Source organism: Pteropus medius, unplaced genomic scaffold (assembly GCF_902729225.1).
Source record: "Pteropus medius unplaced genomic scaffold, Ma_sr-lr_union100, whole genome shotgun sequence".
Taxonomy (NCBI): domain Eukaryota; kingdom Metazoa; phylum Chordata; class Mammalia; order Chiroptera; family Pteropodidae; genus Pteropus; species Pteropus medius.
In genome coordinates this window covers 828,258-852,257 of record NW_024346692.1, presented here as the reverse complement: position 1 = coordinate 852,257, position 24,000 = coordinate 828,258, and the positions used below count along the sequence as shown (strand labels likewise).

The following is a 24,000-nucleotide window of genomic DNA, read 5'->3' as shown; positions in this document are numbered from 1 at the left end:
ACTTACAGCACATCTCAATTTGTATTAGCACATTTAAATGTTCGATAGCCTCACATGGCTAATGCTTACCATATTGGACAGTGTAGCTCTAAAGAATGACTGTGATGTTGAGTAGAAATGCCAGTGGAGTTTTAATTATGTTACTATTTTTATTAGCACAGTAGCTTTTAGAGTTTTCAAGTAACAAAGCTGCATAGGTTTTGAGCGATCTGCTCCTAACCTTTTATTTCCCATAAGTGCTGTTATTCTCAGCGCACCATTTTAAAGAACATACATGTTTTCCCTGTACGTACTTTCCTAGCCTTCCTGGAAGCTTGGGGTAGTCAAATAATATAGTTTTAATCGATGAGATGTAAAGGGAAGTCTGTTAAGTCAAAAGGGAATGATTTTAGGCCCTGATAAGGAGAGAGAGGTCACAAGGAGAAAGGCTTTTTTGTTGTTGTTAATTCACTTATACCTCTTCCTTTTTGTTTGGAACATTTCATATGAGAACATTATGTTTGGAGCTATGGCAGCATTCTCGTGACTATGACAGAAGACTCTTTAAAATATGTTGAGGATGTCAGAACAGAAAGGCATCTTTCCTGATCAGAGATATAAGTGAAATGAAGAAACCACCCATACGAATATGGGCATTGGAGGGAGGTGGGGGGGATGAAGTTCCTTAGCACAAGGAAGAGTGCTTCATCAAAGAAGATGTCCTCCTCAATGGGCATTACCTAATGTTTACAACCAAAGTTCACCCCTTTTTCTCTCATTTCCACCCCTCTCCAGCTTCCTTCCTGAGGATTCCCTTCTACCTATTGAAGCGTTTTTTGTGTGTATGTGTGTGAATAACAAGAGTGCTGGAATTATTCCCAACACTCAAGAGTGCAGAGCTAGAAGGAGCAGCAAAATTTCTTTGAAGTCCCTTGTTCATTACTAAAGGATTCATGCACAAACACTGCAAATAGGCCTTAATACATGTTTCTTTTTAAAAATAAAATTATCTATTATCTAGTCTAAAAGGTTATCTATCATGAAAAAAGGTTACTATCATTCACTTAATAAGATTATGTTGATTCAACCAATTTTAGGTAGTTGGGAACGCATATCAGATTTATGTTCAGCAATTTCTCTTATCTCGGGGTCAGAATAATTCAAGAACCCAGGCTCATATAAATATGTGCATACGGATGACAGCATTTTTTCACTGCTTTACAATGTCAGATTAATTATGGGAGCACGTGCCCAAAATGCTGCTACATAAATGGCTAGGATAACTTTTTCAGCTGATTGTGGAAATTTTGGTAAGATTATTTCCCAAGTCATATGACCGACTGAATGGGAAACCAATACATTAGAGAGTTTATTTTACTTATCAAAGGATTTTTTTTTCAGTAAACAGATGAAGTTTTATTTGACCATTACTAGTCTTACACTATCATTTTCATCACATTTATCGCAATCTTCTCTAAGGATTCAGTTATGAACTCTTCATCCAATTCCTATATTTAATTTTCATTAGACTCATCTCTTCATGTGCAACAAAAGTACTCAAGCTTGTTTTACAGTTGTTGTCTTGACAAAGTAAGCCATTTTTATGTTGGTCTTAATCATTAAGGTGAATAAGGAATCAACTCACCTTAAATGTACCTAATCTGTATAAACCCTAAGACCAGTCATGAAGCAAATGTCAATTCAACCCTGGCTTAGAAAAACTGGTTACAGTAGCCTTACCACAACCAAATGCATGTACCTCTAGAAAATGAAGCAAGCAAAGTCACTTCTGACTTTGGTACAAATGTGCCTTAAAAGGTAAATATCCAAATTGCTAGATTTAATTTTACTGTCATATCATATTGTGTGTAAGAAAAATCCAAAGGCTAATTTTTTTAGATGAAGCATCTATGAATGATGCGAGAAGTACCCACAGCCTTCAAAATTTGGCCAACTCACACGTCTATACATTTTCTTTACTTTTCATGTCATGCTACCTAAACATCTCACTTTTATAAAGTCTTCGAATTTTTCATTTAAAACATGACAAATAGAATCCAATAAAATTGCCAAATTGTTAATTTCCACGCTTTTATCTAACATCCAGGTTTGGCTGAATCCACCAATTATTTAAGGTTTTCTGAGCACCATTAAAAATGAAAAATTCTTCATTAAAATTAAAAATTGCGTCATTAAAAATTCTTCCACACTTTTTTTAAAGCCAGTTTGCCTTTTTTATTTTCAAACGGATTGTCATATCCATGACATGAAGTTTCACCTTATCTTCTCATCTTGTAAGTAAATAGCCTTCTAAGCCAGCTGAAACTGTCTTTGAAGGGAACTTAAAACCATTTTTTAAAAATATGCTTGTTGGTTTGTGCTTTTTCTGGCTATTGCTTCTAGAGTCATTTCTCTTTTTAGTTTCAAAATTTGCATGGTTGCCTTTTTGACTCAGTCTTAGTCATGCAAGTATTGCTCGAGGTTGGCCTCAGGTTTAAGCATATTTGTATCTTTACTATAACAGAGTCCATATTTTAAATAGGTACCTAAATACTACCTATGCTTTTGGGTTTACGGTCGCTGCTAATCACTCACTCCTTAGTTTCAGTTAAAGTGCTATCATCTTTGTTAAGTTCATTATCAAGATAGATATTCCTCGAAACGCAACGCTTTCCGAGTGTTTAGTATTCATTACCGTTTCCTATTTTCACTGGCTTCAGACTTACACTGAAACTGTCCTGTTCTTACCCCCCAAACTGAGTATGATTTTCATTACAAATTACACATCAAGACAGTAAACGCCGGCGATCTGAAAACAGGAGAGTCGCCCGAGTTAGTAAACAAACTTCTGCGCAGGCGCAACGGCAGCTGGAGGTTAAACTGGTCGGTAGCCAATGGGATTTTTCGTATAGGTGAGACGTGCCAAAACAAAACGCTGCGTCCAAAGGTGATAAACTGGTTAGCTTTACCTATTTTAACATATATCTGGATTTTGTCTCCGAAGAACCTGTGCGGCCTTCAGGGCCTTGCAGGGAAATCCTCCATAGAATTCCTTGGGCCCAGAGAGCTGCCGTTAGTGTGTCGGCTAGTTATACTAGCCTCATTTATTCTCGCCGCCGACTCTTGATTTTTTTATTCGACTGCAGCACTAGTGCATCTGCGCTCCATTTAAAAAAAAAAAAAAAAAAAAAGCCTCACAACGCCACACACACAAATCCATTTTCACTCTCCGGCTTCCCAAAACAACGCGAGATCTGCCTGCGCGAAAAGTGGATCCCCCAAATCTACGTTTGCGCCTGCGTCGAACGAATCGTTTTAGCGCGAAAAAATTTCAAAACTTTCTGCCTGGTTATAGCCAACGAAATTTGGTCCTCGAGAAAGGTGGGTCACGATGATCTGACAGATTCAAGCACAAAATAGTACATTCTTCGAGATTTTGCAGTCACAACTCCACATGCCTGTATGGTCGTCCCTACTCTCCGTTATTATATATTGGCTGTGAACTCTATGAGAGGAGAAAGTTACAGCGAAGCTGGTAGTGAAGGAGTGGGCGTGGCAGAGCCGATCAAGGTTTGAAAATAAGGATGATGAGTTTTATGTATTTGGAAAGATAACTGGAAGCGACAAAGGAATAAATCTGAGGGATCAATATTTTAAAAAATATATATATTTTTAATGGAGACCAGGACATGATGTGAGTGTGGGAAGGAGATGGGAAAATTTGAGAGGTAAATTAAGGCGGTTACTACACAGCACACCCGCGAGGTGAGACTAGGAAGAACTGTTTGTTGGCAGTAGAGGAAGTTTCCCTAAAACAGTGTGAACCTATGCATGTTTGTAAACAAAAGCAGAAATGCCACACATTTAGTCCTTGATGTGTAAGGTGAAAATTGGGACGCCCCTAAGTGAGTGGAACAAGGAAGATTCTAGAAGCCATAGTCCTGAGTAAGGGCTAAATTGGGATCAGGAAAAACAGTTAAGGTAACAGGAGCCAAGAATTTGGGAACTGTCTTGAGAGTGACTAATCTGACCTCTTTCTCTCTCAGGATACATGGGACACCTGCATGAGCATTGGATTTTGTCCTGCAACATCTTAAAGGTACCACCCAACGCCTGAAGTGTTCTCTCCCAATGAAACCCCTAGTCCCTACCACCTCCCACCAACCCCATACCTCAGCCAGAATGAAATGTAGATTTCGTGGAATGAAATGGTGGAATTTAGCTACCAAGTTACTTAGATGTGCCACTGGCACATTAGAAAAGTACATACTTCCAGCCTTTAGCCTCCCAGTTCACTAGGTATTAGAATCCATCTCAATATTGTCAGCAGTCTTATGCAGTTTAGCCAGTATATTTTGATCCTTTTTCTACTGACTGGAGTTCAAGGCAGAGGATGCTGATGGAGCACACAATTTTACTAGACCAGCAAAAGAATGGCTTGCAGGTAAGCAATATAGCTTCATCTGTAAGAAAAACTAAATATAGAAAGCCACAGGATTTAAGCTAGCAGGTACAGAATGGAAGCACTTCAATAAAGAGCCAGATATGGTAGTCCCATATCAAAAAGTTCTTCCTGAAGTTCTTCACCTCATTTTGGCAGCCTAAAGTATAGCCTAGTAGCTGGGCTATGTGTGTGTGTATATATATATAGAGAGAGAGTTCATGGGAAAATGTTGCAGGAAAAATCCTTGGATGCAATAGGATTTCTAGATTAAAGCCTGGGTGTCTTGTTTTAGGGTTGGGAGTCATCCAGCTATAAGAGATATGGCGTTCAAGCATGGTGTCACAAAGAGTGTGTGGAATTGGGAATTAGTCCTGGAGTTTATCTCTTGGGTCTGCCAGTCACTCTCAGTGACTTCTCTGAGTCTAAGTTTCCCTATTTATACAATAAGGATAATAATGCCTACCTCATAGGATGATTGTAAAGATGAAAAAAGGTACTGTTGAAAAGACTGCATGAGTTACTAGCATAGAACTTTGTATATAGCATATGATCAACAAATGAGAGTTTCTTCTCTGAGCCTCCCACCACATTTATGCATGCCATCTACTCATCAAATTAGATGCTCTATTTAACATAGGTCCATCTTTATTTAGTAAGCCTTACGATAGGTTCTCTACCTTGCCTTCATATTAGAATCACCTGGACAGCTTTAAAAAATTCTCATGCAAAGGCTGTACCCTAGACCAATTAAAGCAGAATCTCTAGGAGTGGAGCCTGGACATCAGTATTTTTTAAAGCTCTTCATTTTTGCTAATGAGGTTGAGAACCACTGCTTTAAGAGTTCCCTCTAGCAGGAGGAGAGAAGAAATTAGACCTGTGGTTTAAGACCACCTGATCTGGATAGCTATATATTTGAAAAGTATCTGGAAAAATAAAACCTAGACCTTGACATGAGCAGATGAGTAGGGCATAATGAGCCGTATTCAGGGAAAAGGCCACTATGATAAGAAGGTGATAAGCAACCTGATTGGGGAAAGGTTGGTGATGAGATCATTAATGTAGGTCCCAGGACTATACAGAATTTGCTGCAGAAAAGGAATCCAAGTCTCCCAGGCTGGTCTTTGATCTAGCAAAGGCAATGCAAATGGTGATGTCTTTAATGCTTTACCCTGTGGTGAATCTTGGGTCATCAGCAGGGCTAATACAGTAGAGGGGTGAGGTGAACTTTCCGACCTGCTCTTTACCACTGGTTGGGGAGGGGCATCAAAGCATCACTGAAGTGTGTGCATGTGGATGTTTTTCCCCAGTGGGAGGGTTCACATAGGAAAGCGTGTACAGCAGGCCATTGATAATGAAGCCTCTTCCCGTAGCCTGTCAGGATTGACGTGGCTGCTCTGACTACCCAAATGGTTTCATTGCTACTAACAGATGAAAAATTTAAGGTTCAAGCCTGTTTTTGTAGCCTTTCAATGAATAAAGAATCCCTTGAAATAGGAGGATGGTATGTCCGGGTCAGGAATTTGAGCTTGTTAGAGGTAAGTAACTTTCTAGTAGGATAACTCTGGTTTCTAGGAATATAAGTTATTCAGAAACCACCTACTACTTTAGTCATTGGATGTCAAGACCCAGATGTAGCAGTACTGGCCAGGAATATCTTTTGCCACATAAGGTAACCTATCTAATTGGATCCCTTTTCTTGAGAAAACATTAGTTTGTCTAACAAGAGAATTGGTGAAATGGCTAAATGTGTTCTCCTATGTAAGGAGACAAGGGATTCAGAGACTGTAGAGGTCAATAACTGGAAGTTCTGAAGTGGGTGAATAGCAGATAATGCAGAAATGAAGAGTGGAGTGGAATAGAAGGATAGGAGACTCAAATGATGAGGAAAACAGGTTGAAAGTTAGAAATAGAAAAATCACAAGTGGTAACACTTTAGTTAAGCTGTTGTAAATGTATGTTAAAATAGGAGGGCTGCCTGAGATCCTACAACAAGATACCAGAGACTGACCACTCTTGTAGGACTTTTGCAAAATGTGCGAGGGTGAAAACAGGTTAGACTGCTCTTAAACTCTCACCCATATCAAGGGCATAAAAGAGTCAAGAGGAAGACTCTAAAGGAGTTTTGAAGAGGATATTTAAATGAAGTTATTGGAGTGCTGTTAGACAAACAAATCGGGGAAAGAGCTAAGTGGCCACACTCCCTAAATTAAGCTTTCCTATCTACAGCAAGCACAAACTGAGTGGAGGGAGAAAACCCTTAAATTTAAGACAGGTTTTGACTACTGTACAGGACTGAATAATTTATTTACTAACTTCTCTTAATAAAAGTGACCAGAAAAAGGAATAGGACTGCCCAAGTTTTCATTCAGGGTTGGGAGAAGAACAAACAGAGTGATTCCACAGGACAGTGGAAAATAAAAATTAAGTTGCTTTAAGTTAGTCCCAAATGTCATGCTTGTTCAGTGTGCTAGAACACTGTTGTTGACACCTGCCTTGTTTTTTAGATCCTAGAGGTGTAAAAATGAATTGGTTGACACTTCTCCCTACAAGAATCTAGAAGGGGTAACATACAAATCCTTTTGGATTTGGTGAGAGAGAGGGTATCCCCTGGCTTCATTCTGGACCTGTGTGCACTGTCAGGTTTCTGGCACAGTATTCTTTATCAATCTACTATCTGCGGAACCTGTTGACCTTTGATGCTGAAGCCTGCAGCTGGTGAATTCATGGCCTACTTTTGGCTTCAGGCAAATCTCCCAGGGAGTATGGGCCACCTCCTCTTGCAGACTCAGCTTTCCCTTGACCCCTGCTATGGAGTGACCTCACTTGGCCATGGGAAGCCCACTGGCTGTTAATTCAGCATCCATGCTTCAAGGGAACAAGGAGGGCTTAGGATACTTGCTCTATCTCTGTCTGACCATGCTGTTTGGGACTTGCCACTGGCCTGAACAGCCATGGAAAGCGCAGGGAATGAGATATGAGGGGCCTGGACAGTGGTCCCAAAAAGGGAGCAATGGCAGAGATCCTTTGCCCTGAGTGTTCCTCTCAACATGAGGTAACTCATTGTGGTATACAGGATAAGGGCCCCCTGATGATGTTCATATCCTAATGTGAATGTGTTACCTTATCGGGCAAAGAGACTTTTGTGGTTGGGATTAAGTTAAGGCCCTTGAATGGGGAGATTAACCTGGATTATCTGGGTGGGCCCAGTCTAATGACATGGGTCCTTAAAAGGAGCTTTCCAGTCTGAGGTCAATCAGAGGGACATATGACTATGGAATAATGGTTAGAGGGATACAAAGTTAGTTTCAAAGATGGTTAAGGGGACTATGAACCAAGGAATGTGGGTGGCTGGAAAAGACAAGGAAATAGATTCTCTCTATAGCCTTCAGAAACAAACAGCCCTGCAATCACCATGATTTTAACCAAGTAAAACCCATGTTGGACTTCTAACCTACAGAACTGTAAAATAATACATTTGTGTTGTTGTAAGCCTCAATGTTTGTGGTAACTTATTACAGCTACAATAGAAAATGAATACCTTCATATCTAACTTTGGCCTAAAGAGAAGGCAAGCCCAGTGACTGACTGTTCTTTCTCTCTCTCTGTCTGTCTCTCTCTCTCTCTGTCACTAAACTCGAAATTCAGAGAAGGACATACTCTTAAGTTTCCATGTGACATGTTCTTCTTCTTCAATAAAGCCATATTTATTACTTTTTCATTTTCATCTAGACAAAAAAGTTGAAAGTACAAGAAACACCCCTAAACTCTTCTCCTAGATCCACCAATTATTAATGTTTTGTCATATTTTTCTTTCTGTATATGTGCATACATATTTTTTGTTGTTGAACCATTCACCTTGATATTTATCCTTAAATACTTCAGCATCTCCTAGAATAAGGAAATTCTCCTAATAACTACAATTCTTTTCTCACACCTAATATAAATAAAAATCCTATGATACCATCTGATATCCAATGCACAATGCTGATTTGCCCAGTTCTCCAAAAATATTTTATGGCTATTTTATAACAACTCTCACTCCCTCCCCAATTGCATCTCATCAGATTACGTGTTTTGAAATTGGTGTGTTTAGTCTTATCTATAAAAGTACATCTTTTAAACAGCACACCTTTTTATATTTCATGACATTTACTTTTTGATAAATCCAGACCAGTACTCTTGTAGAATTTTCTGTTTTCACTATTTGGCCGATTATTTTTCTCATGATATAACTTGCTTCTTTAACCTTTGTCCTTTTTTTTTCACTAGACATTATGCATAGAGGTTTGATTAGATTCAGGTTACACATTTTTAGAAAGAATACCTCATCAGTAATATTGGGTAGATCATATTGCTTCATATTAGGCATAAAATTTGAGGTTATTCCACTACTAGTGATATTAATTTGGTCACTTGTTTAAGATAGTAACCTACCCACCCAGTCTCATCATTGAAAAAGGACAGATTTCCCTTTGCAGTTTGTAGACCTACAAATAACCTGTCCCGACAATTTGTCATCTGATGGCTTGAATACTTTTGTGGTGTTTGTCTGAATGAGTTATTTTATTGGGGGCTGTAAAAATAGCATTCTAACTATTCTACATTTATTTGCTGACATTCTTCTGTAAAAGGAGCTTTCTTCTAAGAAAATTATTTCAATGAATCTCTCAATGGACAGTTGGGATAGTGATTTGCTTTCAATTTTGCTTAAAGCATTTGGAAAGCTCCTGACTTTTTAAAGGATTTGTTGGCCAATTATTGGAGCTATTCACTAATATCTCAATAGCATTGCCAATATTTCCTGTTTTTTGTTGTTGTTGTTGTTATTGTTGTTTTTTGCAGGGGTTTTACCAGGAGCTTTTTAAATCTAGGCAGTGCATCATTGTAGATTTGAGATAAAGATGGGTTTGAGGTTCACCATTCTACGGTAAAATGGAAGAAAAACTACTGGGTGGGAACCAAGAACCAGCATGACAACTGGATTACACCAGTTCTCTGGAAGATCAGTTTTGGAAAGCATACTTGAAGAAGTTGAGGATCTAGAAATTAGTTCCCATAAAGCTGTATGCTCTGGGAAAGTTTTTGCCTGTCCCAGTCTGAAGACCTGCTCTACAGGACAGAACACTGAGCAGTCTTGTACCTTTGGTTGATGACAAGGAAAGGCTGAAATAAAGGAATTTTGAGAATGGCTTTCAAAACAATAGCCTGGATTTCAAGCTTAGTACCTTGATGCACACTCTTATTTTGAATTTCAGAAGCTGAATAGTCCTTCCTTTTCTTTCCTTTTCTAAGTTCTGAACAGCGCACCACACTTTCTGTCCCTAAGGCAACTGATTCCCCAGGCAAAGGAGAAAAAAAATCACATAAATCACTTTCAAAATACTACCTCAGCCACACAAGTATTGTGGGGGTTTATAGGTTCAGATGGAAAACAACCGTCTCTTTATCTTCCAAGTGGCTAGGAATAAGTTTAGTGATTACAAATTTAATTTTTTTAAACAGAATTATTATGTTACACAACATGTTTTATAGTAATTCTTAATAATTTTCTGGATTCTGAGTCCTTTGAAAATTATTATTTTATAATTAAGCTATGATATACACATGTAATCACCCTAAAAGGAATGAATAACTTGGCTCTTTTTTTTGGTCTCAAATAATTTAAAGCAATCTTTTTGATTTCTTTTAGCGAATCACTTTACGTTAAATTGACAAGTTATTTTAGTCTAGTCCATTATTCACGATGCAGAATAATATAGTATAGTGTGCCTGATCTGGAATCAGATTAAATAGTTTCAAATCCAGCTCCCACACTAAATGGCTGTGCGGATTGGGGCACATTACTTATCCTCTTTAAGCCTTAGTTTCCTCCATCTGCAAAACAGGAATGTTAATAGTACCTGTCTCATGGTTTGATAGTATTAAATGATATCATGTACTAAATACCTGGCACATGTTAAATATTAGCTGTTTTTGTTGTTCTTATTAACTAAGAAGAGAGATGATATCTAAGTTACCAGCTTGCTGGTTCTCTAAGAATTTCCTCAAATGCATATCCAGTTTTCCCAATAAATGAATTTTCTGAAAATGGCAAGTATTAGAATTAATAGAAGTGAATTTCTCTGTGAGCCTCATATAGAAAAACTAGAATTAACCTGACTCCTCTCCTAAAATAAGCTGTGGATGTTAAGCTAGGAAGGAGTTTCAATTTCTTGAAGTTATACTCCAGCTCTCTTGTGCTACCTCTTTTCTTAGAGTTTGCATTTCTGTACGTTGCAAGTCGGCATTTCTTCCACCAAACATAAATATTCAGAATTGCCATAGTTAGGATTCTGAGTTAGAAATAATCAGTTATATGCTGGCCTTATAAGACAAATATATAGCTAGTTTAAATTCCTGATTTGGGGTAGTCCAAACTCTATTCAAGGAATTGATCTTAATAATCAAATTTATTTTTATTTAAAATAATTTAGCAATTCACATTAAAAATATTTATCTTTTCTCCTGTAAAATTCTCACATTGTTCCTAGTGTCAGCCATCAGGTATGTTTCTAAAGTCTCTCCCAATTAAGGCTGTAGTACTTAGATAAATAGCTTCACAACAGTCAGAAGCCCCAACCTGAGGAGAGATAACGTTTCTCGTGTCCTCCCCAGCGCACTATGATCCCACTCCATTGTCATTCTATAAAGCTGGCATTTTCCTTCAGTTGCACCTACATAGACTTTTAAGGAAAGAAACAGTGGAGGATGGAGGGAGTTACCATTGCAGTGTCCCTGCTAATTCCTAGAATCTTTTCAAGATTCAGGGTCAGCAACAATTCAGTAAGGAAAGGGCTCATTAGGTAAGTTTGGCTCTGAAAATGCTAATTGAAAGTCTTCCTGAGCAATTTGGCCCTTTTCCCTGTGCCTTTCTGTAGTCAGCTGGGTCCCATGGTGACTGTTTCTGAAAGAAATCATCCCCTTCAGCAGTTACCTAGCACCATGGCAACCGGGACGTCAGCAAAGCAGGATAGATCCCCACACAAAACAGCTCCTACCAGGCTTGCTCCCTGCCTCTCTAATTCAACTCAGCCTGAGGCCTATGGATGGGGCTAAAGACATGCAGACATGCACACTCAAGAAATCCTATGTGTTTCTGTGGTTTTTCCCATGAGCATAGATAATGTGGGCATATAGCGAATTCTGCTGAGAACTGCCCCAAAACAGAAAATAAAAGGTGAGGATAGGTGGTGGGATGGGTACAGGGAGGTAGGCATGGGATGGCCTTTGGATTTAATGATATATAAAAATTACATTCATATCCATAAGGTAACATTAAATTAGTAGAAGGGGAAGCTGGAGCTCTAAACAAGGCCTTAGGGAAGTATTTTAAAAATATTTTTATTTACCTGAGAGTAAAATGGATAAAACATGGCTTTAATGAACACCGAAGGGAGTGTGATGCTGTCCGTGGTGCTGAATACTTCTTTGTCCCACTTGTGCCAAGGGGGCTTCGGAGCCTAGTTAGGGAACTCCTTGCCATGTCAGGGTACTAATGATAAGAAAGAAGGAAAGGGGCTAAGGAGGAAGTTTCATTTCCCTCCCTACAAAGCATCCTGAATACCCAGGAAGGAATATTCAGATGAAAAATAAAGTGGAGAAGGCTGGCGGTTTGGATGGTTGAATCTTCCTCTTTTCATATGGAGATTTTTGGTCATAGCCAATCAGGTCAGAGATTTCTGTTGCTTTGCTCCTGCAAAGAAAAGTGGGGGAAGGGAAAGAGAAGATGGCCACGTTCCCCCCTTGAGCCACATGATCCATTTCCCATGTGACACATTCCAGAGCCTTGGAAGGGAGAAGGGAGGGGCAACCAAGAGAGTGGGGCTGGGGGCGGGAAGATGGTTTAAGAGTCAACCCTGCACAGCGTCATCTTGTCTCCTTACCAGGAAGCCGGCTGTGAGCCAAAAGAAAGACAGAGAACAGATATGAATGGATCCCCAAGCTTTCCTGGTGGTTTATGGCATTCTCCAAACTCCTATGCAAGGGCTATTCCTGACCAAGAAGACCTAAGGAGACCATCTCTAAAATCAAGTACAGATGGAGGTATGTACTAGAGATCCCACGGTATTGTGGTTGAAATTTGGCTGAGAATACATAATACCTTCTTTTTTCCAGGCAATTTGTCTTGGTATATTTGCTGATTAGGGGCTTTAGATTTGTTACAGGTCCAGAAAAGATGCCTAGGTAGTTCTGTGAAATGAATAATTCACCAAGTGCCTGTTGAAGATAAATTAAATGGAAATTTTGTATAGTGATAATAAAGCACTCACTGATGAAAAGGATTTTTTTTCTTTGAATCCTGGGAAGAGGAAAAAATACTGAAACCCACTAGATTTCATTGTCACTGCAATAAAATTCTGTTTCATCCCTTTCAGCTGCTTATTCTGTGCCCATGTTCCCAGAGGTTATAGGCAGTGGCTTAGGGAACCTGAGTGGGCTGGCATACTGTTTCTTTGTGCTTTGCAATCGTCTCCTTCTGATGTTTCTGATACCGGGAGTGCTTGTGATTTTTTCCAGCTCTGGTCTAGGACAGTAGACTGCCACCAAATTTCAGATCTTAAAGAATAGCTACCAAGAAGGACCCCAAGAAGTTCTCAAAGGAATCTTCCAAAGTTACAGATTAAAATAATCTGCCATGCACTCAAATCTTGGTATCTTTTAAAATTTCTACCCAGCACAATGAGGGAAGCTAGCAAATTTAAATTTTATTTCTTCTTTAACAAATACTTATAAAGTTCTTGCTATGTTTAAGGTGTAAGTCTAAGCACAAATAATAGGTCATTTAATCTTTATAATAACCCTTTGAGGGAGGTATTTATTATTAGTACCCACATTTTAGAGATAAAGAAACTAAAGCACAGAGCGGTTAGGGAACACTCCCAAGGTCACACAACTAGCAAATAGTAGAAACAGGATTTGGACCCAAGAAACTTGACCCCAGAGTTCATGATCTTAACCAATGAACTATGCTGCTTCTCTGCTTGTGTCATTTCAAATGATGTCAACAGTTGATTTGGCTACAAATTTTGTTCAGCCAATACTACTAGATTGAATCAGCTTGCCTGGCTAAAACAAGACCCCAGTGAAATCTACATTTAATCTTGAATTATCCCAGTAGCCACATTTTGTACCCCCAAAGAACCCAGTAAGTAATTGCCTGTTCTCTTCCCATTGTGCTGTATAGATATCTGGTAGTAAAACACTGTGTTACCACGGTGACCAAATGATGTCTAAAGGAAAAAAAAGAAATCTAGAATTACATCATAGTTGATTTTTTTTTCAAATTGAACTAGAAAGATTCTTCTATCCTCAAAACCTAGTAATAAGACCAGCCTAAACATGTTACCTTTAAAAGCACTTACCTGGTTTTGAAAATTAAAAAAATAGATTAAAAACTTCTAAGATTATGAACATAAACTATGATGTCAAACTGACTAGATTTATTGCTTTAAAATAATATCATACTTTAAAATAAGGGAATAGATTTCTGTCTTTGCAAATTATTTTAGGTTTTTAAGGGAAAAAAATTTTTTTTTAAACTTATGGAAATTTTTGAGATAAAAGGATTTTCTTCCTTTGGTCTGTGTGTTGTCCCTTCTGGACATTGACAATAAAAGATAACTGATCTCATTCTTCTATGCTGTGGGGAAACTAAGAGAATTTACTAGGTCAAAGACACAAAGAGGAAGAAAAGAGATAGTAATCTATCAGGCTTTCATTGAAGAATACTGTGAAGAGTAATTGTGTCCCCTAAAATATTGAACTTTAGTTTTTTAGAATAAGCCTTTGATCCCTGCTGAAATTTATATTTCCCTGGGACAAGTTACACTTACTTTTACTATTATAGTCATCTGAAGGGAGGTTCCAGTATCCTTCCATCTTTGGATTTAGCACCAGGCCCGGTTTATGGTAAGCTCTCAATATATATTTGCAGATGAAGAATGGAAGACTCAAGACTGACAGCATTCTGCTGGAGCCAATTTGGGGTCTCATGCCTATTTTGTTTTGCATGTGTTTATAGGGAGTATAGTGAGGAGGTAAATGTACAGTAGGAGAAAACTTGGCAGCAGTTAAAATTATGCCTGAAATTTATGTATGCTAGTCTGACTGTCCCTGGAGCACTGACAAACTAGAGTTCAAAATGTAATCATAAATTCTTTCCTGGGGATTACCAATCCCCCTGACATTTTATTTATATTTAGAATGAAGTTCTTCTGATATTTTTATTTACATCTAGACAGAGGTACCCCTAACAGTCTCATTTTGCTTTGATATTTTGTCTGGCTCCGTCTCGCAATGTAGAAATGTTAACTTTGGGTTGAGAGTTAATGTCTTGAGGTCAATTCCTGCCCCCAGCAGTCCTGTCCTAATCAGATGTGGCTCCCAGTCCCCAGAACACTGCACAGGACTACAGGACTCCTCCCTAGAGAATCCTGGAGTCTTCAGTATCAGAGTGGGTTGGTGCCAGACTGCCTTTCCCAAACTGTTGCAGTTAAGACCTGAGTGCAAAAGATTACCTCAGAGCACCTTGAAAGTTTGCTTAGGATTTGAATTCAAGTTAGCAGGCTTGAAATAGTCACCCTATTGATAATGTACATAGATATAACCTCGTCTATTATTTTTTGATCTAAGTCATTGAGAGGAAGAGTGAGGTTTCTGGATAATGTGCAAGTCCTTGAATTCTATTCAGTCGTCCTCCTTACCTCCAGTGTTACTTGTTGAGTGAGTTGTGCAAAACCAACAGCCCTGCCAAAAGCACACAGAGCTGGGCAATCGCTGCTTGCCCACCGCACTCATGCGGGACTTCTCAGATGAGCAGGTATGCTAGTGCACATGAGAGGCTTAGATCTGGAAGCTTAGCTGGGCTTACTACGCATCCCTCTCAAATCTAAAAGGAGGCAAATCTACTCAACCAGCCGAATGGGAGAAGTTAGAAGAGAGAGAGGAGAGGTTTTGCCAAATATGCTATCAGCTTGGAAGCTAGGAATGAAAGAGGATATAAGAAAAAGGACAATAAGCATGGGTGAAGAATATGAGAAAGTGATGCCTGGATCCTGCCTTTTGGTAATTTGCCCGCCACTAGTAAACCTTGCCAAATGAGTCAGTCTCTGCCAGCTGAATTATCAAACTCTTTCCTATGGTATATATGGTAGGGAGGGACAGGAAATAGAGAGCAAGACCAGAATATTGATACAATTTCTCCTCTATGATGCTGGCGAGGTAGTGGAAAGTGATAGGATGGCTGGTATAAATTTTAGTCTTCACACTCAGTTATATAAGAAATGCTATATTGAACTAGTTTCTATTGCCACTGTAACAAATTAACACAAATTTAGTGTCTTAAGATAATAGCCATTTCTTTTGTCCCATTTCTGCAAGTCCCTGGTCTGGGTGTGCTTGGCTAGTTTCTCTGCTTAGTTTAACAGGCTGAAATCGAGGAGTTGGCAGGATTGTCTTTCTTTGTAGAGGCTCCAAGGTTAATTCCCCTCCCATGCTCATTTTGGTGGTTGGCAGATGTCAGTGCCTTGTGGTTGTAGGACTAAGGCACATTTCCTTTATGGCTATCAGTTGGAAGCCACCCATAACTCCTGGAGGCCTCTCCCTGTTTCTTGTCTACGTGCCCCTTCATCTGAGAACCAGTCACAGCCTGTCAATTCATTCTTATGCTTAAAATCTGTCTCTGACTTATTCTGCCCCATCTCTCTGTAACCAACCAGAGAAGTTCTGTTTCTAAGGGCTCATTAGTTTGGTCCCACCAGGATAACTTAGGATAATCTCCCCATTTTAATTCCATATCCTTAATTATATATGCAGAGTCCCTTTTAGTATATAACATAACATATTCACAGGTTCCTGGGATCAGGGCATTATCTTTCGGGGGCCATTCTGCCTACTGCATACATTATTTTCTTTAATGGCAAGACTTCATATAGTCAATAATATTGTGATAATTATATGATGTGGCAGATGGGTACTAGACTTGTTGGGGTAATCACTTTGAAAGGTATATAAATGTCTAATCACTATGTTGTACACCTAAAACTAATATAATATTTTGAGTCAACTGAAATTTAAAAATAAATTTTAAAAAAGAGAGAAACTGCAAAGAAAGAAAGAAAGAAAGAAATGGCAAGGCTCCAGCCTACCAAGCTAATGGGAAAGTCAGTGACGAATGTTACCGGAACTCTCCTCCTCTTCCTCTTCCCAGGTCCTGGGGTTCTTATACAGACATAGGCAAATCAAGCCTATATAACAATAGAAGGCTTAAGAGAAAATATCTACCACTATAGTGTTTTCTAAATTAAAACTATTAAAATTTTTACAAGACAGTTTCCTACATGAGATAATACCATTGATCAGACTTTTTCCTCACTTCGTTTCAGGCTGAAGTCTAGAGTTCTGCTTTCATTCTGTGTTTAAAAGGCAACAGTTAATTATCTTTCATACCGAGTTTTAAATACTCTCATATTCTTTATTCTGAAGAAAGGCTATATTTCCAGACTAACGTGTCTACTGCACTCTTTTCCCACTGCACTTTTGAAGCTAAGTCTCCATGCGGTATATAGTGGGAGTGATTTTTTTTTCCCCAAATGTTCACTATGTCACGTATTTCTGAGCTAGCATATTCAACATATGTATCTGTGGGTAGTTAAGAGGCTGTGGGGGAATAACTTTATATTCTTATGTATTCCTCTGATTGAGGAGTCAAGAAAGACCTATCCACATATAGCCAGTTTGACCCTCTGAATGCAGATCCAGCCCCTTGTGGCCTCTTTGGGCATGAAACCCCAGTGGTGGTTAAGAGTATAGGCTTTGGAATGAGGCGATCCTGGGGTGACCACTTTCCGACTGTATGACCTTGGTAAAGAACTTTAGTTTTTTTTATTTGTAAAACAGGACTAATAACATTATCTACCTCCAAGACTACATACATAAAAGATCTGACACATAGTAAGCATAAAATATCAACTTCTAGTAGTATTGATGTTACAACTACCGTCATCATTGTAATTAATGTTATTGCTTATTAGTAAACTGCCTTATGTATCTGTTTAGGTCCAGCAGAACTTCCTCATCCTATAGAAAATGTTTTTTTCCCAACCAAATTATATAAAAATTCAATATTATAAAACTTCTATTTTGACATTACATTTTTGAGCAAATCTCAGAAGTAAAAATGGTCTTCCTACATTGTGAGAATGTCTGTGAATTTTTATAATTTGAGGAGGGAAAAAAAAGACATATGTTAGGATTTTTTGAGTCTGGAAGAAACCTAACCAGCAGTTGATAAGCTTAGCCAGGAATAGGTCCTGGCAGAACTGTGAAGTGAACAAAGTTTGTCATCTGTGCTCCCTCTATTCCTCGCTGTGTTCTTCTTATTAATTTCCAATCATTCATCCATTCATCCATCCATCAAAGTATGGTTTTAAAAAATCATAAAGTTTAAATTATGACTCTCATATAAATATGTAATGAACATATGTCAAAGATTCATTAACTTATTACTGAAGGAACCAATGAGATAATAAAGCTAATTTCAAGAGCATTTGAAGAAATGGGTTTTTATAGTTTGTTTTTGTTTTTGTTTTAAAGACTGTCGATTGCTAGGTAGGCAAAAATCTAGTTACTGTCCTACAGAGCTATAAGTCCTTAGCCTTTAGGGTTATTTTTTCTGCTAGTCAGAACTCTGCATGTTAACATGTAACTTCACAATGTCTGGATTCTGTTCATATGGTAAATAGCAAAATATTTGGAGAAGCCCATCTAACAAAATCCTAGCATGACTTTAAAAAGATTTGCTATACTCTGTTTTACTTATTTTCTAGCATTGGATCATTTTTATTAACACATCATTTATTCAATAAATCTTTATTAATATCTGTATGCCCCAGGGATGTAGAGATAAAGACACAGTCTCTGTCCTCAAAGAACTTATATCTTAATACATGAAACAAACATTCAAAATAAAAATTACAATACAAAGTGATAGGTATGTTCCTTTTCCAGGCTTCCTAGCATCCCATCATTACGGAGGTCCACCCAATTTCTAGACATGTTAGTCTAGAAATACAACCTTTCTTCAGAGTAAAGAATATGAGAGTATTGAATCCCTAGTTCTATACCATGACAAACCATCCACTATTTTCCCCACTTATATATTAAAACACATCTCTTAGAGCCCAATAGATGAGTGATTCCTCTCTTAGTTAATATATAGAGATATATTGTAACAAGGGACTTCAGTAGTTTACCCCAGTGGAGTTTTATATGGCAGTCTCAGAACTGGTTGGGAAGAAAAAGGTTGAGCAGGAAAGGGGTGAAGAAGTCTTTGCTGTTGCTCTTAAAATTAGACATAATTACTAATTAAGCAGCCCTTGTATTTCAAAAACATTCCCTTGAAGATGTATTGATTTACAAATTAATGGATCAAGGGAGACCTTCCTGAAATTTGTCTTTCGGACTATAGAATTTAGTTGTAATATGGCAAACTCTTTTTTCTGGGAGGCGGGGTGCAGAAACCTATCTGAGGACACCTAAACTACCTTCATTCTCCCTTAAATAAGAGTTCTGTTTCATGTAGCAGTTGCCCTGGGTGACTTCAGTTCACCTACCCTGCTCTTCTCATGGTTTCTCCTATCTCCTTGGTCACCACTGTTTCAGCTCCCTGAGAATACACAATGATTTTCTCTCTCTGCATTTAATTCTCCTCGTAGAACCACCTGGAATAGGAGTCATGCCTTTCAGTTTTCTGTCCTTATGGATTCAACTCAGTAAATATTTAATGAACAGTTATTAACGTAAAGAACTTCAGTGGAAGCTGTAGTAAATGGAATAAGAATAACACCCTCCTCCCAGGAATCCCTAGATTAGTGGGGGATCACAGAAGCATGCAAGTAATTCTAAAGCAGTGACTCTTAATCCTGGTTGCACATTAAGATCACCTGGGGGAACACTGAAGCATCTTGATGCCCAGGTTTCACTCCAGACCAACTAAATTATTAGGACTCAGGCATCTGTATTTTTTAAAGCTCACTGAGAGAGTTCAATGTGTTCCTAAGCTATAGAGCCATTGCTCTAAAGCAAAAGAAATGGAAAATGCTACAGGAAAGGACTAACAAAGTCCTGTGTGAACAAGGATACCACAACCATTTTGGATATGTTAATATTCGTATCCACTGTCTGACCATATTTCAGCCCATGAATGCAGAAAATATAGCCTCTCATTGTAACCATGGGAAAAATTTAGGTCAGTTTGATTGTAGGGTATTTAGAAACTGTGTACTCTGGGAGATATTGTCTGCAGGAAACTATGTCTCTAAGTGAAAAAGGGCCCAAAAAAGATCAACCCAGGAAGATGACCTCCAAATTCATTCCACATGCTCTCTTCTCTCCCTTGGATTTTTTTTTTTTTTTTAATTCCCTGGCCTTCCTGAAGAAGTCCTATTCATCCTCCAAGCCCCCAGTACAAATCTCACCTTCATGAAGCCTTTCCTTTTCTTCCTCCTATCCCAAGCAAAATCAGGTCCGTATTTTTCTCTGGCACTTAGCTCTTTTTTTTTAAAAAAGAAAAAAAAAAACTTTATTAACATTTTATTGTTATTTTCATCCTCACTATACAAGTTATTTAAAAAACCATTCCATGACTTTGGTGTTTACAACCCCCCCCATTTTAATTATAATTAAATTATAATTATAATTATAGAATTTAATCATTATAATTATTATAGAATTTAATTATAATATGGCAGTTTATTTATACCTTTTTATGGGCCTTACTTACCTTTATTTCCCTAGTACCCAGCAGTCTCTTGGTTTATTGATTGAATAAACAGAACAGCAGCAACTTTAGGTAGAGTCAGAAAGTCATGCTACCATCAGGGGAGCCTAGACTCAGGAACTCCCCAGGTTCCCTTGTCCCATTTCTGAACATTGGGAACCTCTGCTTGCAAATGGTAGGGCTGGAGAAATCAGCAGACACACCCATTGGTGCAAAGTAGCTGGAGAAAATGATGGAAGAAGGCCTCACAGGACTGTAGTTGTAGGGGTGAGCATGAGTTTCATCTGCAGAGTTTTGCTATCAGAGGAAGAGAGAAGCATAAGGAAGTTCATAAGTTTTATTATGTGTATTGACTACAGAAAAGTGCTTGTGTCACTGACTCCTGTTTTATTTAGGCCACAGCCATCCCCCAGAAGTTTAGAACAGTGCTTTCTGTCTGGGAAAATTGCTCATATGTTTTATTTTTAAACCTAAGATCTTTTTCAAAATTTTGTTTTTGTTTTTGTTTGTTTGTTTTTTGGCTTTTTGTAGGTTTTACGCATATGAAAGTGGAAACATTTCAGTTTTATAAGTACAAGGATCATGCATTCCAGATTTTCTAGGGCAGTACTAATTTTAGATCTTATGTTCTGTTTTCAGACTGTGTATCCTGGTTTTCTAATATGGAAAGTATGGTTGCTCTTACAATTGACTGGCCAGCGATACTGAAAGGTCTACTAGGAGTCAAATAGCTAATTATCTTACATTTCTCTTTGAGAAATTAAGGAGGGCTGCCTCATGGACCAAAAAATCCTAAAGGTAACATGGAACTGGCATTTAGTAAATTGCCCTGAGCTCCAGACTTTTGTTGAATGTGGTTTCTTGGTGAGGACAATGTGTATTAACACTCCTCTCCCTACCACAAATTAGTGTAAAAATCCTTCAAGGAAAAATGGGTCATTAAGAACTGTTCTTTCATTAAGAACTATTCTTTAGTCCCACCTCTAAAACTTCAGAAATGTTTCTTTGTGAGGTGTCACAGCAGCCCACCAAGAAGGACACTAGGCTCTGCTAGAGCCTGCTGCTGAAGCATCTGACCCCCTTGTGCCACAGCCCAGATGCAATTGCTCTGGTTATTATGGGTTCAATTGCTATGCTTTCTCTTTCTGTTTAATAGATTCAGATCATATTAAAACTTAATCATCCCATTGCGACCAAAGTCATCTCAATTTTAATTGAATGGCCCACAATTATACCATCTTTTTACCTATTATATTAAAAAGTATAACTTTTTTTGAATAGTACAAAAAAGATAAATGCTACACTTATATTCTTTTATATCTAAGGATCATAAGCTTTTAAAAAGTTGCTAAGTAACAGTTACATTCAGTTGTTTTTAGTCATCTGAATGCCGGTATGTTTCTAGGATCCTGGTTACATTCTTTAAAAGACATGTATGTCCTTCAGTCAATGTGTCATTTTACGAAACAATAACTACAGAATAGCATCAAAATCTGTCATTGATAGGTGACAAGCTATTAGTACATAAACCACATCATCTTTTGGGAAAAGGAAGCTATTTTCAAATGTCATTAAATTGGGAGCTACTTCTGGCTCTGTAGAAGTCTTATGGTTGTTCCATGTGTTTCCATAATGCTTCTGTAATGGAAATTCTGCAATAAGTAAGAACAGGGTCCTTCCCAGTAGCCAGTCAGTCTGTATTCACAGATTCCTGTTAGCTATTTCCATAGTTGACATCCGAGTGTTTCCATCTGCCTGAGTTTTCTTCCCTTGCCACCTCATTACTTCACTGTTATGACATTCAGGAACTTCTCACACACTTGCCCAGAATTCCAGTAGCCCTTCAGTTGGGGATAACATCCTTACCATGAGCCAGGCTTGAGCTCCCTCTCTGTGATCACCAATGAGTGAAGGGGACAAGAATATGTTTAGCAGTGGGGCTTGGTTTGAGTTCTACCACATTTGACAAGGGGCAAGAGAGGGTGAGGCCACAGAGAGCTGGAACTGGAGTCTGCTAAAACAGCTCTGAAATGAAAGAGAAATGGGGTCAGAATTTTTTCTGGTTAGTGGTCATATTTTTCTGCCAGTGCACAAGTCGTACTCATTGACAAATGACAACCAAGGTAAGTGTCGAATAGAGATTGAGGAATCGATCTCTAGAACACCATTTTAACAGGAGGCTTCGTTCTTCTTTTCTTATCCAGAACTAAGAGAAAAAAAATGAATATGGTTTTTGCTCACAGAATGGATAACAGCAAGCCACCTTTGGTTATTCCGACACTTCTGGCGCCCCTCCAAAACCACAGCTGCCCAGAAACAGCTACACCTCTGTCAAGGCATGGCCTGATGGACTTATATGAGGAGCACAGTTGGATGAGCAACAGAACAGACCTGCAGTATGGACTGACACCTGGGGAAGTGGCCACAGCCAGCATTTTCTTTGGGACTCTGTGGTTGTTTTCTATCATTGGCAATTCCCTGGTTTGTTTGGTTATCCATAGGAGTAGGAGGACTCAGTCCACCACCAACTACTTCGTGGTCTCCATGGCATGTGCTGATCTTCTCATCAGCATTGGCAGCACGCCTTTCGTCCTGCTGCAGTTCACCACGGGAAGGTGGACACTTGGCAGTGCGATGTGCAAGGTGGTGCGATATTTTCAGTATCTCACGCCAGGTGTCCAGATCTATGTTCTCCTCTCCATCTGCCTAGACCGGTTCTATACCATTGTCTATCCTCTGAGCTTCAAGGTGTCCAGAGAAAAAGCCAAGAAAATGATTGCAGCATCATGGGTCTTCGATGCAGCCTTTGTGACCCCTGTGTTCTTTTTCTACGGCTCCAGCTGGGACAGTCATTGTAACTATTTCCTCCCTTCCTCTTGGGAAGGAACTGCCTACACTGTCATCCATTTCTTGGTGGGCTTTGTGATTCCATCTGTCCTCATAATCTTATTTTACCAGAAGGTCATAAAGTATATTTGGAGAATAGGCACTGATGGCCGAACTGTGAGGAGGACAATGAACATTGTCCCAAGGACAAAAGTGAAAACTATCAAGATGTTCCTCATTTTAAACCTATTGTTTTTGCTCTCTTGGCTGCCTTTTCATGTAGCTCAGCTGTGGCACCCCCAGGAACGAGACTATAAGAAAAGTTCCCTTGTGTTCACAGCGATCACGTGGATATCCTTTAGTTCTTCAGCCTCTAAACCTACTCTGTATTCAATTTATAACGCCAATTTTAGGAGAGGAATGAAAGAGACTTTTTGCATGTCCTCGATGAAATGTTACCGAAGCAATGCCTATACTATCACAACCAGTTCAAGAATGGCCAAAAAAAACTATGTTGGCATTTCAGAAATCCCTCCCATGGCCAAAACTATAACCAAAGACTCAATTTATGATTCATTTGACAGAGAAGCCAAGGAAAAAAAGCTTGCTTGGCCCATTAACTCAAATCCACCAAATACTTTTGTCTAATTTCTCAGATTTTTTTCCAATTATTGTTAATGCACCAGAGATTAAAAAGCTTTAACTATAAAAACAAAAGCTATTTATATATTTTTAAAAATCAACTTGCTGAGGGAATGTTTTCTTTCGTAAAATGTATTCACCTATTGATTACAGTTTTTGTGGGTTTTATTTTCATTACTTTTTGTTTTAAAAGGGAAGCATTCACTTTGAGTTCCTTTTACTTAAAAAAAAAAAAAAGGAGAATGCTTTCCTATCTTTTATTTACCATTAGGTTCAAAAAGCATCAACCATA

The 24,000-nt window shown here is 38.5% G+C and overlaps 1 protein-coding gene across 8 annotated transcripts; it reads left to right on the top strand.

Moving 5' to 3' along the window:
• The first annotated feature begins 3,198 nt into the window (after positions 1-3,198).
• On the top strand, positions 3,199-24,000 carry GPR19 (G protein-coupled receptor 19). Of its 8 annotated transcripts, none has more exons than XM_039876381.1 (6): positions 3,200-3,360; positions 4,026-4,078; positions 4,366-4,423; positions 6,928-6,985; positions 12,349-12,505; positions 22,445-24,000. In XM_039876381.1, exon 6 carries the CDS (start codon positions 22,461-22,463, stop codon positions 23,712-23,714), a length of 1,254 nt encoding a protein of 417 aa, XP_039732315.1. In that variant the 5' UTR covers positions 3,200-3,360; positions 4,026-4,078; positions 4,366-4,423; positions 6,928-6,985; positions 12,349-12,505; positions 22,445-22,460; the 3' UTR covers positions 23,715-24,000. The 8 variants fall into 8 exon arrangements, with proteins under 8 accessions (XP_039732316.1, XP_039732322.1, XP_039732315.1 ...); XM_039876387.1 differs by lacking the exon at positions 3,200-3,360 and adding an exon at positions 3,367-3,549; XM_039876382.1 differs by lacking the exons at positions 4,366-4,423; positions 6,928-6,985 and adding an exon at positions 20,880-21,038 and having other exon boundaries at positions 3,199-3,360.